We start from the raw sequence: 18,547 nt of genomic DNA on the forward strand, positions 1-18,547 counted from the left end.
TCTCTCCAGTTCTGAAAAAGAGTGTTATGGACTTGAAATGTTAACTGTGTTTCACTCTCCACAGATGCTGCCAGACCTGCCGAGTTTATCCAGCATTTTCTTCTTTTATTTGAGAAAATTCAGCTGTAGTTGCGCACATACTTGCACTACACATAAATTTCCTTGGTCTTTTACAGCCATTCATCAACTCTTGTGACCAGCTGTGTCTGCAGTCATTATAGAATCATAGAATCCTACAGTGCAGAAAGAGGCCATTTGGCCCATTGAGTCTGCACCGACCACAATCCCACCCAGGTCCTAACCCCATATATTTACCCAGCTAGTCCCCCTGACACTAAGGGGCAATTTAGCATGGTCACTCCACCTAACCCGCACACCTTTGGACTCTGGGAGGAAACCGGAGCACCCAGAGGAAACCCACGCAGACACGGGGGAGAATGTGCAGATTCCGCACAGACAGTGACCTAAGCCGGGAATCAAACCTGGGTCCCTGGCGCTGTGCGGCAGCATTTCTTCTCTTAAGGATCATGGGTTTACGAAACTTTCTTCCCCAGAGAATGACGGAGGCAGGATCATTGAATATTTTTAAATCAGAGGTCGATGGATTCTTGATTAATAAGAGAGTCAAAGGATATCAGATCAGTCAAATTGATGGTCATCCTAGAATCATAGAAACCCTACAGTGCAGAAGGAGGCCATTCGGCCCATCGAGTCTGCACCGACCACAATCCCACCCAGGCCCTACCCCCACATATTTACCCGCTAATCCCTCAAACCTACGCATCACAGGACTCTAAGGGGCAATTATTAACCTGGCCAATCAACCTAACCCACACATCTTTGGACTGTGGGAGGAAACCGGAGCACCCGGAGGAAACCCACGCAGACACGAGGAGAATGTGCAAACTCCACACAGACAGTGACCCAAGCCGGGAATCGAACCCGGGACCCTGGAGCTGTGAAGCAGCAGTGCTAACCACTGTGCTACTGTGCCGCCCATGATGGTGGAGCAGGCTCGAGGCGCCGAACCACTGTGCCACCGTGCTGGCTCCAGTTTCCTTCCACAGTCCAAAGATGTGCAGGTTAGGTTGGTTGGCCATGATGAATTGTCCTTTAGTGTGAAGGGGATTAGCAGGGAATATACGTGGGTTTATGGGGATAGGGCCTGGGTGGGATCATTGCAGGTGCAGGCTCAGTAAGCCAAATGGCCTCCTTCTGCACTGCAGGGATTCTATTATAATGATTGTATTAATGGTGTATTTTAATCAATTCTGCTGATTCAAAAACAGGTTTAAACTGATGTTCCGAATTTTAAGGGCAGCAGGAAAGAAGGTTTTTTTTAAAGGGAATTTTCTTTATTTATCCCCACGGAAACCCACATTGAATTTTCTGTTTCTTTGAAACGTATTTCGAATGAATCGGTACGAATGGGAAAGCTCCCCTGATTTGTATATACTTCATAATCTGCTGTGCTTAAACTGCATGAATGATGAATGGTTGGATGGCTTCAAACCTGTCACAATTTTCACACATGAAAGGAGGAACGTATGATGAATTTCTGTGTTTTTCTCAATTGTTTACGCTGATTTTTACTTTTCCACCAGTTCTGTAAAATCGCTGGGTGGCTTTGGTGTAAATGGCTGTCATCGAAATTGAGCACAACGATGATTGTAAATTTAGAAATAATTTGCTGATTACAGCCCCGCATCCCCCAGCACCCACGGCAGGAAATCCCAGGCTGCTGTGGACTAGGGAGCAGCATTTTGTCACACTGCTATGCCAGGAAAAAATAGCCCGTCAATCGGAAACCCGTCATTCGTTCTGTTGAATCCACCGGCAGATGGCCGAGGCAGACAGCCAGAGTGGCACTAGCTGTGCAAATAAGACAGCAGGAAATTCCTTCTTGAGCAGCAGAATCATGAGCAATAGATAGAGAACTCCAACAAGACATACAAAAATACAAATCAGGAACAGGAGTAGGCCTTTTGGCCCCTCAAGCCTGTTCCACCATTCAACTTGACTGATCTGATATCCTTTGACTGTCTTATTAATCAAGAATCCATCGACCTCTGCTTTAAAAATATTCAATGATCCAGCCTCCGCCATTCTCTGGGGCAGAACCATGACCCTTAAGAGAAGAAATTTCTCCTCAACTCCGTCTTAAATGGGAGATCCCTTATTTTTAAACTGTGTCCCCTCGATCTAGTCTCTCCCACGAGGGGAAATATCCTTTCAGCATCCACCCTGTCAAGCCCCCTCAGGACCTTACATGTTTCAATAAAATCACCTCAATCTTCTAAACTTCAATCAATACATGCTTAGCCTGTCCGGCCTTTCTTCATGAGACAACCCTTCCCTTCACCCAGGAATTAGTCACATGTACCTTCTTTGAGCTTCTACTAATGCAGTTATGTCCTCCTTTAAATATAGAGACCAAAACTGTACACAGTACTCCATATATGGTCTCACCAATGCTCTGTTCAACTGTAGCAAGCATCCCTACTTTAACATTCCATTCCCCTTGCAACAAACAACAACATTCCACCACTCACTAATGCAGAAATGCCTGTATCATGGAAGAAAGGAAAGGTTTACCCTGAGTGCAGTCATTTTAAAATGGGTGCCATCATTTGCGAGTATTTATTTTTCCTTCTAAAGAAGAATGCCAGTGGCTGGCACTGTTTGAGGGGATGCCACAGCATCTTGCCATCCCAATAATGGGGTGCAGGATCTCCTTGCCCTAACTCCAGCTGTTTCCCAAGCTTGTAAAAGCTATGGGAAGAGGGGAAGGAACTGAGAGGGTGAGTGTTCTCAAGACCACCTCATGTGACTCCGGGCAACATGCCATGTGGGCCTTGGAACAAATAGTCTCCTTGTCCATCTCAGGTGGCACAGAAATTCAGTGAAAGAGGCACCGAGAAAGCCGGAGGGGAGGGGACGCGGTAGGATTTTAAACCAATTTATCAGGGCCAATCAACCTAACCTGCACATCTTTGGAAGGAAAATCAACCGAAACTGCACATCTGTGGGAGAAAACTGGATTTTAAACCAAACTAGGACAAAGTAGCATAGATGATCATACTTACACAGCAACAGGCGGTGACTGTGATCTGGATGGTGTTCCTTCCTGGTTGGCAGACATGCTTCAGATGCAAAGGTTTGTGAGAAGTCTTGTTGTCACCTCTCTCAATGTTGAGTGGTGTGGCATTCACACTGACCTGGACAGATGCCGGCCAGTTTGTGTTCATCTGTCGGTCTTCGTGGTGGTAACATTTAAACTGAAGCTCCAAATCAGACCTGTAACAGATCAAAATTAATTCTCGCTCCAGAGGTTGAATGTGCTCCGCATGTGTAACACAAGATTGCAGGCCAAAGCAACATTGTAGTCAGTGCAAAAAAAAAACTTGCATTCCATATTGCCTGTTTTTCCTCCACTGCAGACGCAACCCAACTGGGTCGGTTTAGTGTTGCTCTGCTTGAAGCAGTTGGAACCGACATTGTCCCCATACATAGTGCTGGAGAATACATGACTTCAGACTAAAAGCTTTACTTCCTGGCAGTGACATCAATATTCTCACCAGTTAAACTATATAGATAAATGTCTCAGTAAAATAGCAAAACAATCTAAGACAAACCAGTTTGTAAGCTGGGATCTCACAGTGTAATTGCAGCATCATGGGATGCACAATCATAAAATACCCCAATCTTTTTATACTGCTCAAAGTTAGATAACAAAGCTTGAGTATCCTGTACTGCCCCAATGCCTGACTTGGCTCAGGACAAGTATTCTTATTTCAGGGCTGAAGGTTGCAAGTTCAAGCCCAATTCCAGGACTTGAACACAGCGCCTAGGCTTTCAATTCAGACCGGTGCTGATAGAGGTGCTGTCTTCTGGTTGAGACACTAATAGACAGAGTCCCACCTGCATGTTCAGATGGATGTGGAAGAATCCATGGCTCTACTGAAAGAGGAACGACGGGTTCTCCCAGGTGTCTTGATTAACATTCATCCCTAAGTCAACATCACATGAAATTTGGTATTCTTGTGTTTGCCTTGAGTTGAAGATGAAAAACTTTGATAACATCTCTTTTTTCAGCAATAGAACAGATTCACTGATCATTTTATTTCATTGCTTGCCGTGGATGCTGGCTGTGTGGAAACCAGCTATTCCATTTGCTTACAAACAATAGTGACCATACTCTAAAAACAGATGATCCCTGAGGGATAAGAAAGGTGCTGCACAATGCAAGTTAATTGCTTCTTTGCTCTTACCTCCACATTAATGTCTGGTGCACTGACTGCCGCAGGTGGAAGACATGGTTACTGACTGCCAGATTGTGCTCTAGTCGGAAGGGCTCTAACACCACACCGTCTCGGACTGGGAATGTCAGCCGTAGCTCATCGTTGGCTGAGACCAAAGAGGGAGAGAAAGTGTCAACTTTCCCTTTAGCATCTGTGGCACAGTAAAAATGTGGTTTTCATATCATCGCCAGAGGTTCATTTTCAATGGAACAATCCTCTCTTTCCCACACCCAGACTCTCTACATTTGTCCTAGGTGAGAGATTGGATAGCTTGGGCCAGAGAAATCAACAGGACTGTCATTAATTTGACCCCACGAGTGGCCTGCAAGAGGTAGCATTTCAGCCGGGAAAGGTGATAAACAGTGGATTTTCCCTTTTCCCCACTAACCAGCTCCCTACTCCTCCAATGTCCCCTAACCTCACCACATAGATATGGAACTTCACCACGTCATGGTTACTGACTGACAAACTTCAAGAACAAGGCAAGCTGATTTAACTGATATCTGATTCAATCCACAAGTCTTGTATGTGCAAGTCAAATGCTTGAGCAGATCTCAGATGCAGTTAAATGGGGTAATGTTTAAAAGCATGCTTCAAACTGGAAAAAAAAGTTACAAAAATAATCCCCCTGATTTTAAATACCATTTAAATCCTTCTGAGTAGCATAAAATCTGCATATCGAGTTATAATTATTGTAATACTGAACTTGAGTCAACAGTATAAGGTCAGCACAGTTGCCTGCAGCATGTCCCAACAATATTCGCCAACTTCCATCCAACTGGTGCTTGGAATGTTCCCAAACATGTCACAATCTGCCAGCCCAGGAAAATATTCCAAATATTTCGCGTGAAAGAATTAGTTCTGCTCTCAGTTCAAAATATTACTTCTCACTGGTTTAGATCAATGGCCTCTGGCCCCAATTTGGAAGCAAAATTAAGGATTGACCTTCATTACATTTTGGGAGAGAAAGCCGACAAGGGAATTCCCTTAATAAATAAAGAAATGGGCAGCAGTTTTTAGATGATGCAAGTGCACTCCTTGTATAATTTAAAACTGGCAGATCTAGGGCCGTAGATATAACCAGACTAAAAAAAAACAATGAGGAAAAGATTCCAAGTGGGTTATCATCACCACCCATGCAGAAAGCGATGGGACCTTGATGTAAACATTTTAACTGTTTATATGATAATATTGCGAGATATTATTTGAAGGCAGCGTCCTAAAAATGAAATTCTACACCTCATTAGTTAGGGCTCCAACAAGAACAGACTGACAACCATCTGTAATAGCTAACTTCTGTTGATAGTAACTTATGATGTGGAGATGCCGGCGTTGGACTGGGGTGAACACAGTAAGAAGTCTCACAACACCAGGTTAAAGTCCAACAGGTTTATTTGGTAGCAAAAGCCACTAGCTTTCGGAGCGCTGCCCCTTCGTCAGGTGAGTGGGAGTTCTGTTCGCAAACAGGGCATATAAAGACACAAACTCAATTTTGTATTATTTTATTGTATTATTTTGTAAATTGAGTTTGTGTCTTTATATGCTCTGTTTGCGAACAGAACTCCCGCTCACCTGACGAAGGGGCAGCGCTCCGAAAGCTAGTGGCTTTTGCTACCAGATAAACCTGTTGGACTTTAACCTGGTGTTGTGAGACTTCTTACGATAGTAACTTATACAAAGGTCAGACGAGCTAACTGAACAGGAAATTCATGGAACAGGAAACTAATGAACTTATGAGAGAAGGATTTGTTAACAAAAGTATCTGATCACCAGAATTCTGAACAGAATTATGCGATGGAAGCTAACACAGCGAAACCCAACTGAAAAGACATCTATTAGATTTACTATTAGGTTTATTGAATGCCAGCTGAAAGTGAACCCAGCAAAAACACAGAGGAGGTATGAATGTAGAATGCGCGTCCCAAGTAGAGGGTTGAGAAATATTCCTTCATGGCTACTGCTCCTTGCCACCTCTGCAGCTTAAATGCAATCCCAACTTCCAGTGAGAGAAGAAAATTCTCCTCCCTCTCTCCGCTCCCTCATAGCAGCAAAGTCAAGCGAAGGGTTCAAAAAGGTGACCGATATTTACTTCAGGATTTTGGATAATAAGAAAAGATTTGGAATGGAGAATAGGCTGTCACTGGCTTACAAATACCAACAGGTCGCTATTATTCCGAGGGGAAAACAGAAGATCAACAACAGTAATCTCAGGGTGTAGTCGCCTGCTCATCAGAGAAAACTCTTTAGAAATACAAACATTTGTTTGGTCGTACAGAACTTGAGTATCGGTGAAAAAAACATTCTGTTGAAGCTTTTTGTCTTGTACTCATCAGGACAATCACAAAGTACCAATGTCTGGTAGAACATGTTGTCTCCCATTGATATTCTTGCGACTGTCCTGATGAGTGCAAGATGAAAAGCTTTGATAAAATGTATTTTTTCAGAAATAAGTAAAGTTAGAGTAAAGTTATTTATTAGTCACAAGTGAGGCTGACATTAACATTGCAATGAAGTTACTGTGAAATAAGTAAGTTCTGCTGAAGTTCTGCTGAAATTCTGCTGTCCCTTTTGCTAAATTGACAGTGAGAGATGGGGATCCACTTGTGAAAGCTACCTTTCTGATCATGAGTTTTTCAATGTTTTTGAGCCACTGCGCAGCTGAGAACAATCAGGCAGCGTTTATAATCATTTTATGTGCGCAAGCAGAAAGCCCTTTTTGGAGTGGTTGACCATTCTACGGAGTACAGGCGTACAAAGCAAGAAGTGGAGATTTGAAGAGTTGGATCCTCTACTATATCAAGAAATGATCCCAGTTTTAAAAACTTTTTTTTCACCCGACTCACTTGGAGGTGGCGGAGGCAAGGAGCTGAGGTTGGGTTTGATATCCGGTGGGAATGGCGGCTTTACATCCTGGTTAGGAGACAGGTATGGTGGAATACTGCTTCCTGGAGTCATAGGCGGAGTGGGATTTCCCGGCACAGGAGAATGAGGATAACTTGCCACAGACCTTGGAGGCTAAAAGAAAGAAGAAGCAATGATTGTACTGAGTACGTCACAGAAATCACATGCATTGTCATGCATCAGATCCATGGTGATTCCAATTCAAAACCGCATCATGCAACAGACATTAATAACTTTTAATCCATTGAAACTATGGTAGAATGTTTGCACCGTTCCCAAAATCTTGTCAACGGTGAATTTTATTCAGTCTTCTGAGCAAGCACCTTTAATTGGGGGAAGCTGGTAGAAATGAAACCACCCCTTTATCACCCTTTGAACAATCAGAACTGACCTATGGATACTGGAATCTAAGAACACAATCTGTCATAAAAGAGGCCCATCCCCATTAATCACACGCCTTTCATAACAAGTCAGTTGTAATGAAGAACTGTTTTGGAGCAAGGAAACTCCCACTGCCTGGGAATTGGACAGTGCGATGACCTGTCTCAAAGCACCGCTGACAGCTCTCAAAAGCGGGCTTTCAACTATTTCTGTGTGGACCAGGAGACTTCTGGGGGCCAGCAGTGTTTAGCTTTGTTTCAGTTGAATGGTTTTATCTTTGTAACATATGGGTGGGGCAGAGGGCAGGGGCGGGTGGGTGGAACACTTAAAAAAATAAATAAAATGCAATCATTTTTATCTGGCTGAATGATTCGCACTGTTCCACCATCCTTTACAAAGCAAGTTTTTTTAATGTTCACATTTCTCAATCTTGCTCCAACTCTGAACTTTTCATTGTTACTCGTAAGCTTTAAGCCTGTCTACCAGCTTTTCCTCTTTTCTACATCCTTGTCACTTGGCACACCATCTCTTGAGTCCACCTTTACCATGATGCCTGAAGCCTGAAACCACTTGCCTCCCTCAGTCTTCCCTTGTACAATTGTCAAAGCTTCTTAATCCAGTGCCACCCCCCCCCACTACCCCGCACCCAGTCATGTCCTCCTGATTCCCTCTCACAGTCACTCCTGCTCTCTTTAACCCAGCGTCCTCCTCTAAGAACTTCAACTCTTCGCGTACACTTCGCAACTGTAAGCTCACATCTGAGAAGACAACTCTCAACACACTCTGCCAGAAATATTAGCATTCAGATACTACGTGGTCTTGTAAAATGTCAGCTATGTAAGTGAACAGATATCAGCTGTCAATTTGCTTAATTAACAAAAAAATGTTTTTTTTTAATGTGTGGAGTAGAATCAGTAAGAACAATGTAATCTTACTTTGGTTTCTTTTCCACTCCCAGCATTTGTGATGCAGAGACAGAGAGGACACTAGTCAGGCAGTCAGCGATCAGTAGAGGATGGGACGTTTCCAATTAGTGTGTTCATTAGTAATAAAAAACAGAATTGGCAGGTTTACTGTACTGTAAAAATTTGCTAACTCAACATTGTTATTCCATAGTTAAAGCAAAAGCATTGCTTTCCTCATGTGACATAACCTATCGAAATATATGTTGCAACATTGAGAAGGCACTGATAACCACACAGCATCAGGAGACCTCTCGTTTGAAACAGCCCACACAGAGTCAATGGTGCTTCCCCGCATACAAAGTCAGAGGGTTGCTTTAAGAGTTGTGCTGGTGAAAGGGGCGGGCAACCCCCTCCTCCCTCACCCCCAAGGGTGCGGCCATCGTTGGGCACTTACAGGTGAGGGGGTTTCAGAGGTTAGAAATGCTGGAATTTGGTGCAAAGAGAAAACTGTGCCTCAACTGAAAAAGGGATGACTATGAATCTGGCATCTGAACTATGGGGCCCACCAAGACAGAAGGAAAGGATTAAATTCAGAGAATTTTAGCCCTGGTGCAAAAAGTACCAGTAATACAACTAGACCCAAATAAGTGTCCAAAATACTGTGAACCAATCACACACTGAGACAATTTTAGTAACAATGACACATATCTAGGAATAAAAGTCCAACACATACAGAGCAATTATATATGAAAGACCAACATTATGGAACAGATACAATGTTATCTGTTCCCTCTTTCAATTCTATCCTTCCCCTCTCCATTGGTTCATTTCTGATTTCACAAATCGCTCAAACCACTGTTCTAGGTCACTGGAGCTCAGTGACTGACGCCCATTTAAGTGACAGATTCGTTTACAAGGCTGGTTGGTCCCCACAGTGGAACTCCAGTTAATGGATGAAATGTGCCAGAGGACGGATGCAACAATGGCATGCAAAACGTTAAAATAAAAACACTATCAACTGTGATCAGTAGGAAACATGACAAGAAAGATAACCGGGACAGAGACACTCTGTACCTACCTGCGAGCTTCAACAAGCCGTGGGACAAATATGCCCCCAAGTGACGCAATGGGATGCTTACATAAACATGCAGAGGCTCAAAATATTGTCAGATTGCATTCATAGAAAACTGTTAGTTCGGCTCTCATGTGTACATGCAACCTACCAGATGAAAATAAAGTCGCAATGAGAAAAGAAATAGTGAGTTTGACCCATCACGACTGCATATCCTTTATACGCATGTAACATGCTTTTAAATGGGAGTTGTGGTGATATGTGATTGCACCTACAGAGAATGGGTGGGGCAGTCTGGGAGAGAGAGAGAGGCTGGACTGACACAGCTTGCTGTTTACTGCAATTCTCAGTGGCCAGTATTTCACGGATCACCGTCAAAATTCCAAAAGGGAATATTCCCAGGTCAACTGGGTCTAATTTAGGGTGAAAACTGGGAGAGACTGGGAAGTCGGTTAGCAAAATCCTCATCTCAGATTCTAGAGAAACAGCAAGTCGCAATGCACCGAAACGTGCAACAACAACAAAAAAAAAGCGGTTCAGCATTTTCAACTGTCTTTGAACTTTAGACGACTGTCAAACTGTTCTTGTAACAAACATTTGTGAAGTGAGTCGTGTCATGTTGCAGCAACAATACTCACAACACCTCCTGATGAAAGGAGGATGGAACCTTTATCACCCCCCCCCCCCCCCCCCCCCCCCGACCCCCACCACACTTACTCTGCTGGATGGGCTCATTGTTGATGGAATACCTCCCCAGGTTCCAGCAGCCATTGTACCATAACCAAGTGACCACGCTTCACACATCTGATAGATAGTGAGGCTGTGATCTTGACTGGATGGTTGTAGGGAGGCAGGGGGAAGAGGAATTAGTGGTGGTGCACTCTGGATTAGGAGCCTGGTTAGGCCCAATTACCACAATAATCACGGAACCCAACTTGGAAGATTGCGGACAGCCTGAGACCGATGGGATTTAGCGAAATTGGGCTCAGAAGAGCATCCCTCCCCTGTGTTAAAATTAAAAACCGGCCTGGGCTTCGTCAGCCCGCAATCCCCCTTCTGATAGCTCTGGACTCTTGGAAAAGCTTTTCCCTGCTCCTCTACCCAGCTTTGACTGAAATTAGCAGATGGATACCTGGTATATTCTGAGGACACAGCTGGTGCCTTCCTTAGGTTGCCCCCCTCACCGACTGGTTAAAATATGGCAGAAAAGCAGTAGGTCATTCTCCTCTTTCGAATGCCCCCAACCCCGTCCTGGACTAGTTTCCGCTGGATGGTGGGGTGGGGTGTTTGGGGTGGCGGAGGGGGGGGGGGGCGGGTGGAGTTACATTCAGCAAACCCTCGCCCCAATCCCAATAGCCAGTACAACCTCTTTGTGACTGAGGGGGATATTCCAATCCAGCTATCAGCTGCCACTTACACTACTTCCAGCAAGAGTCATTCAACGACAAACGGAAGGGCTGGGGTGGAATCCTGACTCATTTTGTCCCTGCCCTAATCCAGGCACGGGTCCAAATACAACCCCTGGCAGACAATGGATGTAAAGCTGGGGAGTTTGTCTCGTCAAATTTTGCCCAATTAAATAATTTGCAGAGGCACGCTAACTCTTGATTGCAAGCAACTGATAAAGAACCAAAGTATTTCGTTCTGTTCAAAGTTGCACCATTTACCCTGTTGGCCTCCCTCCCCAAACCACCCAGATTGCTTTACAACAAAACTGTACAGAAAATAAGCAGTGAAAAACATTATTGTGAAAGAGATGAAAGAAAATGCAACCGCTGTAGTGTTAGGCATGTGGCTGAACTTCAGAAGGCGTGTAACAAGAGATGGGGGGGGGGGGGGAAGAAGCTTTTCTGCCTCGAGAACTTACCCCATTCAGACTACTTTGACTGTAAGTATAACCGCTCCCAGCAAAACTGCTGTTCTGTCCATTAAACTGCTCCGTCTGTTGAGGTTAAGGGAAGGGGAGGATGTGGAAAAACAAAAGAATGGCAGCAGTCAATTCAACTCCTTGAGCTAAGAGTCAATTCCGATCAACCACTGAAATAGACCAAATATAAATCTGCAAGCTGTGCACTTACCTTGTAGTACTGAGCCATGTTGACTGGAGGTGGGTGGTACTGGCCAGTGTTCTGTTGGCCCGGCATCCTCTGACCAGGGTAACTGGGCGATGTGATGGGCCTTTGGGGGTTCCCTGTTGGATACTGGCCAGGCTGACTGGCAAACTGGCTGCTTGGTCCATACTGCTGCGCTCCATAGCTCGGCTGCAAAATACAAATCTCCTTATAGTTTTCATGAGCGCAAAGTCAGCATTGATGAGCAACAGGCTGTTTTAAGTCAGACTGAAGAAAGCCAACAATGGCCGCTGTATAGTGAGGCAAGTGTTTCGATACTGATTGCCTACTGCGAACTGTCAGAATGGCTTATGAACTCTGAAACTTAGTGGAGTAGGCGGTGACCGGAAGGAAGCAATTTTTTTTATTCTTCCAAAGGATGTAGGAGCATTTATTTCCCAATCCTAATTGCCCTCGAGAAGGTGGTGGTGAGCCACGTTTTCGAATTGCTGCAGTCCTTGTGGACCTAGATTGCTGTTCGTGAGGGAGTTCCAGGATTAAGACCCAGCGATAATGGAGGAATGGCAATCTATTTCCAAGATGTGGAGATGCCGGCGTTGGACTGGGGTAAACACAGTAAGAAGTCTCACAACACCAGGTCAAAGTCCAACAGGTTTATTTGCTAGCACAAGCCACTAGCTTTCGGAGCGCTGCTCCTTCATCAGGTGAGTGGGATTTCAGTTCACAAACTGTTTCGAAGCCAGAATGGTGAGTGGCTTGGAGGGGAACTTACAGGTGGTGGTGTTCCCATTTGTCAGCTGCCCTTGTCTTTCTGGATGGTAGAGGTCGTAGGTTTGCAAGGTGCTGCTGAATGGAGCCTGGGTGAGTTACTGTAGCGCATCTTGTAGATGGTACACACTGCTGCCAATGTGTGATGTTGGAGGGAGTGAAAATTAAAGATGGTGAATAGGGTGTCAATGAAGCAGACTGCTTTGTCCTGGATGATATTGAGCTTCTTGAGTGTTGCTGGAGCTGCACTCATCCAGGCAAGTGGAGAGTGTTCCATCACACTCCTGACTTGTGCCTTGTAGATGTTGACTTTGGGGAGTTCGGAGGTGAGTAACTCACTGCAGATTTCCCAGACTCTGACCTGCTCTTTTAGCTACAGTATTTATAGGGCAAGTCCAATTCAGTTTCTGGTCAATGGTAACCCCCCAGGATGTAGATGGTGGGGGATTCAGCGATTATAATACCATTGAATGTCAAGGGACAGCAGTTAGATTCTCTCTTGCTGGAGACTGTCATTACCCTGGCACTGGTGTAATGCAAATGTTACTTGCATTAACATCAACCCAAGCCTGAATATTGTCGAGGGTTTATTGTGCATGGGTATGGACTGCCTCAGTGTGGGGTGGGGGGAAGAGGAGGCAAGAATGAAGAAGTTCAAACGGAGGGGGAGTGGTGATGAAGAGGAAAAACAGGATTGTTTAAAACATGTACTCAAAGGCCTATTTATGGATCATTTCAATGATTGAAAAGGTCAGAGTAAATGATGCATGTATGTTAGGCATTAATAAACACAAACACATTCAATTTTAATTCATCTGTTGGAGATGTTTTGAAGTTCTGCATCACCAGTGCACAATGTTAATTGTCCATTAATAAGTGTTTAAATGTATTCAGGTGGTGGGCATTAACTGGGGAATCAATTGTGTTCCTATAAATAGGAACAGACTGACAATTGTTGTTGTTGAGTCTTGAGACACATGTTTATAACACATGGCTCTAAATTAATGTTTATACGGTATGTAAAGATTAGGCTCCAGTTCTGTCCTTCACCACCTGGCTTTCTGGAAATAGAAATGCTTGTCGCTCATCAGGTATGTACCTCGGTTTCACTCACCTCGCCAGGATAAGGCCTTTTCACTCCCTGCATGGGCATCGGCTGTGATGATCTTGGGCCTGGGTACCCCTGCTGGGTCACCCTCTGGCTGTGGGATGCAAACACCGGGTTCATCCCTGGTGGCCTGGGCTGGTTGATGGGCATGGGCGGCCCACTCATGCTGGACGGAGTCATTCCACTGCCCATCCCTCCTGGGTTCATATTGCCCTGCATGGACGATGGGCCCCGTCCACCCTGCTGGCTCATAAACTGACTGTTGTAAGCCTGTGCTGGACCCATCTGCAACAGAGAAGAAACAACATTTGAGACGGAAGCAGGAAATACTCGGATTGGAACTAAAATGCGGTGAAGTTAACACTTAGTGCGTGATGGCTTGTATCCTATGGAGTGGCTGCAGTAATTGTGGTACAAACCCAAGTCACAACACAGCCCAATGTGTGACTTGCCCTTGGGGTGGGAGTATATTGTATCTGCCCATTTAAAGCCTTCCACAAAGAGATGACACCAGAGGAATTGGAGTAGAACCCACACCAGGAGCAACATTATACATTAGTTTGATCATTTTCCTTTACTTACCACAGAACCATAGAAACCCTACAGTGCAGAAAGAGGCCATTCGGCCCATCGAGTCTGCACTGACTCTTCAAAAGAGCATCCCACCCCTCCACGCTCTCCCTGTAACCATGCGCATTTAGCATGACGAATCCACCTAACCTACACATCTTTGGACTGTGGGGTGAACACAGTAAGAGTTTTAACAACACCAAGTTAAAGTCCAACAGGTTTATTTGGTAGCAAATACCATTAGCAAATACATGGTATTTGCTACCAAATAAGCCTGTTGGACTTTAACCTGGTGTTGTTAAAACTCTTACTGTGTTCACCCCAGTCCAACGCCGGCATCTCCACATCATGACTGTGGGAGGAAACCAGAGCACCATATGACATTCGACCCAACAGAGCAATGTTGGTGTTGATGTCCTAGACAGGTCTCCCCAACTCCATCAACAATATATAAGAGGACGGTTAACATGGTGGTTATGAAATTGGACTCGTAATGCAGAGGTCTGGAATAACGAACTGGAGGTGTGAGTTTCAATCCCACCACAACAGCTGAGGAATTAAATAAATCAGCAATAAAAAGCTAGTATCAGTAATGGTGACCCAGGAAAAACCCACTGGGTTCACTAATGCTCTGAGAGAACGAGGTCTGCTCTCCTGGCCTGGTCTGTATGTGACTCCACGCCCACAATATGAAATTGTTTAGCAAGCTGCTCATTTGTAGATGGATTCCCATCACCTTTCCAGGAGCAATTAGAGTGTACAATTAGTTTAAAGTTTATTCATCAGTGTCACAAGTAGGCTTACATTAACACTGCAATGAAGTTACTGTGAAAATCCCCTAGTCACCACACTCCGGCACCTGTTCGGGTACACTGAGGGAGAATTTAGCATAGCCAATGCACCCTAACCAGCACGTCTTTCGGACTGTGGGAGGAAACCGGAGCACCCGGAGGAAACCCACGCAGACATGGGGAGAACGTGCAGACTCCACACAGACAATGACCCAAGCCGGGATCGAACCCGGGTCCCTGGCACTGTGAGGCAGCAGTGCTAACCACTGTGCCGCACCCCTCCTCCCATTAGAGTGCACATCCTGTGAATGAATAAGTAAAACCTATTCCTGTTTCCCTCATTTAGCCTCTCCTTGAATGCATCCAAGCTATTTGCCTTATGTAGAGAATTTCACATGATAACTTCTCTTTGGGTAAAGACATCTCCCTTGAAGCGACGACAATATAAGAGGGTTGACTAAAGCACTTGAGATGTCAATGCAAGTTCTGTCTTTCAAAGTGCCAGTAAACCGCCGTGGTGGCACACTGCAATACTACGACTGTTAAGACACTCAACTAACGGATCTATGAGTGCTGGCCAAGAGCTGTTTTCTTACCGGGCCATACTGGTTCATCTCCTGGTTCTGTTTCTCTTGCAGGGCAGCCACTGTGGCAGTGGCCGTCGCTGTCGCTGTTGCCGCGGCAGCTGCAACTGCCGCCGCTGCTGCTGCGGCGGCTGGCTGGGTAAAGTCCGTTGGCGGCCGGCTGTGCGGAGGAATGCCCATGGAGCCAGGAGCGTTGGGACCACCAGGGTAACTGGAAGAGAAACAACATGCAGTTGGTCACCATCTCTCTCAATAGCAGGTAAAAATAAGCAGAACTGAAGTCATCAGATGCAGATATTATTACACTTCTCTCTGCAGGTTCAAAGTGATAATCATAGAATCCAAAAGTGCAGAAGGAGACCATTCGGCCCATCGAGTCTGCACCGACCACAATCCCACCCAGGCCCTGTCCCCATAACCCCCATGCATTTACTTTAGCTAGTCCCCCTAACACGAAGGGGCAATTTAGTGTGGCCAGTCCACCTAACCCGCACATCTTTGGACTGTGGGAGGAAACCCACGCAGACCCGGGGAGAACGTGCAGACTCCGCACAGACAATGACCCAAGCCAGGAATCGAACCTAGGTCCCTGGATGTGAGGCAGCAGTGCTAACCACTGTGCCGCCTCGCCACAACACTAAACTGTACGAGCATTGTTAGACAGTAATAATGTTGGGGGGTGCACCATGCCATGCACAAAGTGAAAGGGCAGAGGTTAATGCTTGAAATTCCCCCATATGTGAGGAGGTGGTGAGTGTAGATCTGCACATTCTTGGAAGGAGGGTGAGGAATCAGACTGGACTGTGCACTTTTCAGTGCCTCGCAGTGAAGGAGTTGCTTCCTCAGCCACAGAATGGCACATTGCCCAACGGAGGGAGGGAGGGCAGAGAAGGTTGCGTTTAAAGAACTAAGTCGGGTCCTGAACATGCACAGCTCAGTGGAAGCAAGGAGTGAAGGTTTTGGAGTGTTTCAAGTGAAGGTAAGAGAAGGGGCAGGTTGGACCAGGGATGCACCTGGCACACAATGCCAATCAGGTCAATGTCAGGTGCTCTGGGAAACAGCCACTTGTTATTAGAAGCTCACCCAGTTAGCTGTACAATAAAGTGGATAAGTCATTGAGCCTGACCTGGGGTATTTTCAACCAACATCCCCAAATAAAAACAGATTAGCCTCCCAAAAAAGTGAGGGAGGGTCATGTAAAATTGTACAAGCTGGAATGTTCAGAAACATAACTACAAATCCCCTCAGTGTCACTGACTGAATTATTTTCAGCCATCTCTACATGCTCCCATTGTTCAAGTCCGGAATAGTGACCATTTGTTTCTGCCGGCTTGGTCGTGTGTGTGCGCTCCCCCCCCAGAATCCTGCTGAGACACCCAACAGTGTGGGCTTTACCTGCTCCCAAAGTTGCCACTTCCGGGGTAGTTTGGTCGCCCGTACATGCCCTGCTGCATGTATGCTTGGTTGGAACCACCCTTGCCCGCTGAGAACTGCTGCTGCTGACTGGCAAACTGAGGCGAGTTGATTCCAGGATTGTTTGCTGACATCCCGGAGCCCATTGGGTTGCCCCCGGGAGTCATGGGGTTGCTGGCATTTGCCATTGGATTTCCCAGCACCTGCTTACAGGATGAGAAAGTAACTGTATTAAAAGGCACTGGAAAGTGAGACAGTAAAGCATTCAATTCTGTGCAAGAGTGGTGACATAGATGAAGAACGGTGGCATAGTGGTAATTGCATTGGACCAGTAATCCAGAGGGCCAGGCGAATGCTCTGGGGATATGGATTCAAATCCCACTACGGCAACCATTGGAATTTAAATTCAATCAATAAAGCTTGAATTGACCATGGCAGCTATCATCAACTGATGTAAAAAAAAAACTCAACCGGTTTAGAGATGTCCTTTAGGGAAGGAAATCTGCCATCCTCATCTGGTCTGGCCTACATGTGACTACTACAGTGCTTCGGGTTTGCCTCTGGATGATGTCCTCTTGATCTGCACTGAAATGTTTCAGGACACACGTGTGGACTGACCAATGAGCCATTGGACCTCGCAGCTGCTCCCAGCCTGTCCGTGCCAAACATCCACAGACTTGTTCCAGCGCAGGAGTGCAGCCGGAGCTTTGTGAGCTCTGAAACTGAATCCCGAGTCTCCACTGCTAACCTGGCTGAGATGAGCGAACTCAATCCAGAGGGAGGTCAAGCCCCCAGCCTTCCTGTTCTACACGTTCTGCTTATACCAGTTGATGATGTGCACATTTCCACTCCATCTGACGAAGGAGCAGCGCTCCGAAAGCTTATGGTATTTGCTACCAAATAAACCTGTTGGACTTTAACCTGGTGTTGTGAGACTTCTTACTATACCAGTTGAGCCATTGGTGGAGTTTGAAGGTTGGTTTTCAGCTGCTCTGGAGTTCTGGGCTGCCAGAACTTGATGCAACCACATTGCAAACAATTGTTATAAGTGACTTTTTAACCAGTTTAGTTAATTATTTGCCGTGAAGATTGCCTGAGTTTATGGTAAATTTACAGCGGAGACACATTATAGAACTGACATTACCTGGCTTTGTGATGTGTTGGTGACTCCCCACACAGTTGTAACTACAGACAACGACCCTGGTGGCTGACTCGTATTTTGCTGCCAAGGGACAGGGTCATAGGTGAATGACCCATCGCTACATAGGAGAGAGAAAGAGAGAGAAAGAATTACTGCAGGGTAACTTGCTCACTCATCCCGAAAACATTCCCGACAGTCATACAGGATCAGAATTCGGAACAGATATGCTAAGTAGTTTGAATAAACTGCTGAGCTCAAATTGAAGTGGCACAGCCTGAGGCAAAATGGAGATTCATTGTTGCAGACAGTTTCCGCATATTGGTGGATCCTTGGAACAGCCGGGTTAAAAAATAAACAGCAGGAAATGGCTGGCTTCCTTTGAAATTCTTATAACACTTTGAAGTTTGCTGGACTGACCCCCTGAAGCAATATTAGCAGATCTTCACACTAAGTTGAATGCTCGGGGGTGCATTTCAGGCAGTGGGAGCGTTTAAAGTGAACCAGTAGCAGAAGAACAGCAATGAAAGAAATATTGGTTCA

The 18,547-nt window shown here is 45.5% G+C and overlaps 1 protein-coding gene across 29 annotated transcripts in view; it reads right to left on the reverse strand.

The window, feature by feature from the left end:
• The window catches only part of zmiz1a (zinc finger, MIZ-type containing 1a), a 393,531-nt gene that overhangs the window by 20,490 nt on the left and 354,494 nt on the right, over window positions 1–18,547 (reverse strand). For 14 of the 29 annotated variants that reach the window (XM_078199394.1, XM_078199407.1, XM_078199392.1 and 11 more), the window contains 10 exons: window positions 18,011–18,125; window positions 16,849–17,072; window positions 15,466–15,664; window positions 13,515–13,793; window positions 11,639–11,821; window positions 11,428–11,502; window positions 8,519–8,569; window positions 7,145–7,316; window positions 4,272–4,452; window positions 3,087–3,297 (listed from right to left, as the gene is read on the reverse strand). In XM_078199394.1, coding sequence (XP_078055520.1) covers window positions 3,087–3,297; window positions 4,272–4,452; window positions 7,145–7,316; window positions 8,519–8,569; window positions 11,428–11,502; window positions 11,639–11,821; window positions 13,515–13,793; window positions 15,466–15,664; window positions 16,849–17,072; window positions 18,011–18,125 — 1,690 coding nt within the window. The remainder of the gene's footprint in view (window positions 1–3,086; window positions 3,298–4,271; window positions 4,453–7,144; window positions 7,317–8,518; window positions 8,570–11,427; window positions 11,503–11,638; window positions 11,822–13,514; window positions 13,794–15,465; window positions 15,665–16,848; window positions 17,073–18,010; window positions 18,126–18,547) is intronic. The other 15 variants (XM_078199405.1, XM_078199401.1, XM_078199406.1 and 12 more) reach the window with 6 other exon arrangements.

This window comes from Mustelus asterias, chromosome 28, assembly GCF_964213995.1.
Source record: "Mustelus asterias chromosome 28, sMusAst1.hap1.1, whole genome shotgun sequence".
NCBI lineage: Eukaryota > Metazoa > Chordata > Chondrichthyes > Carcharhiniformes > Triakidae > Mustelus > Mustelus asterias.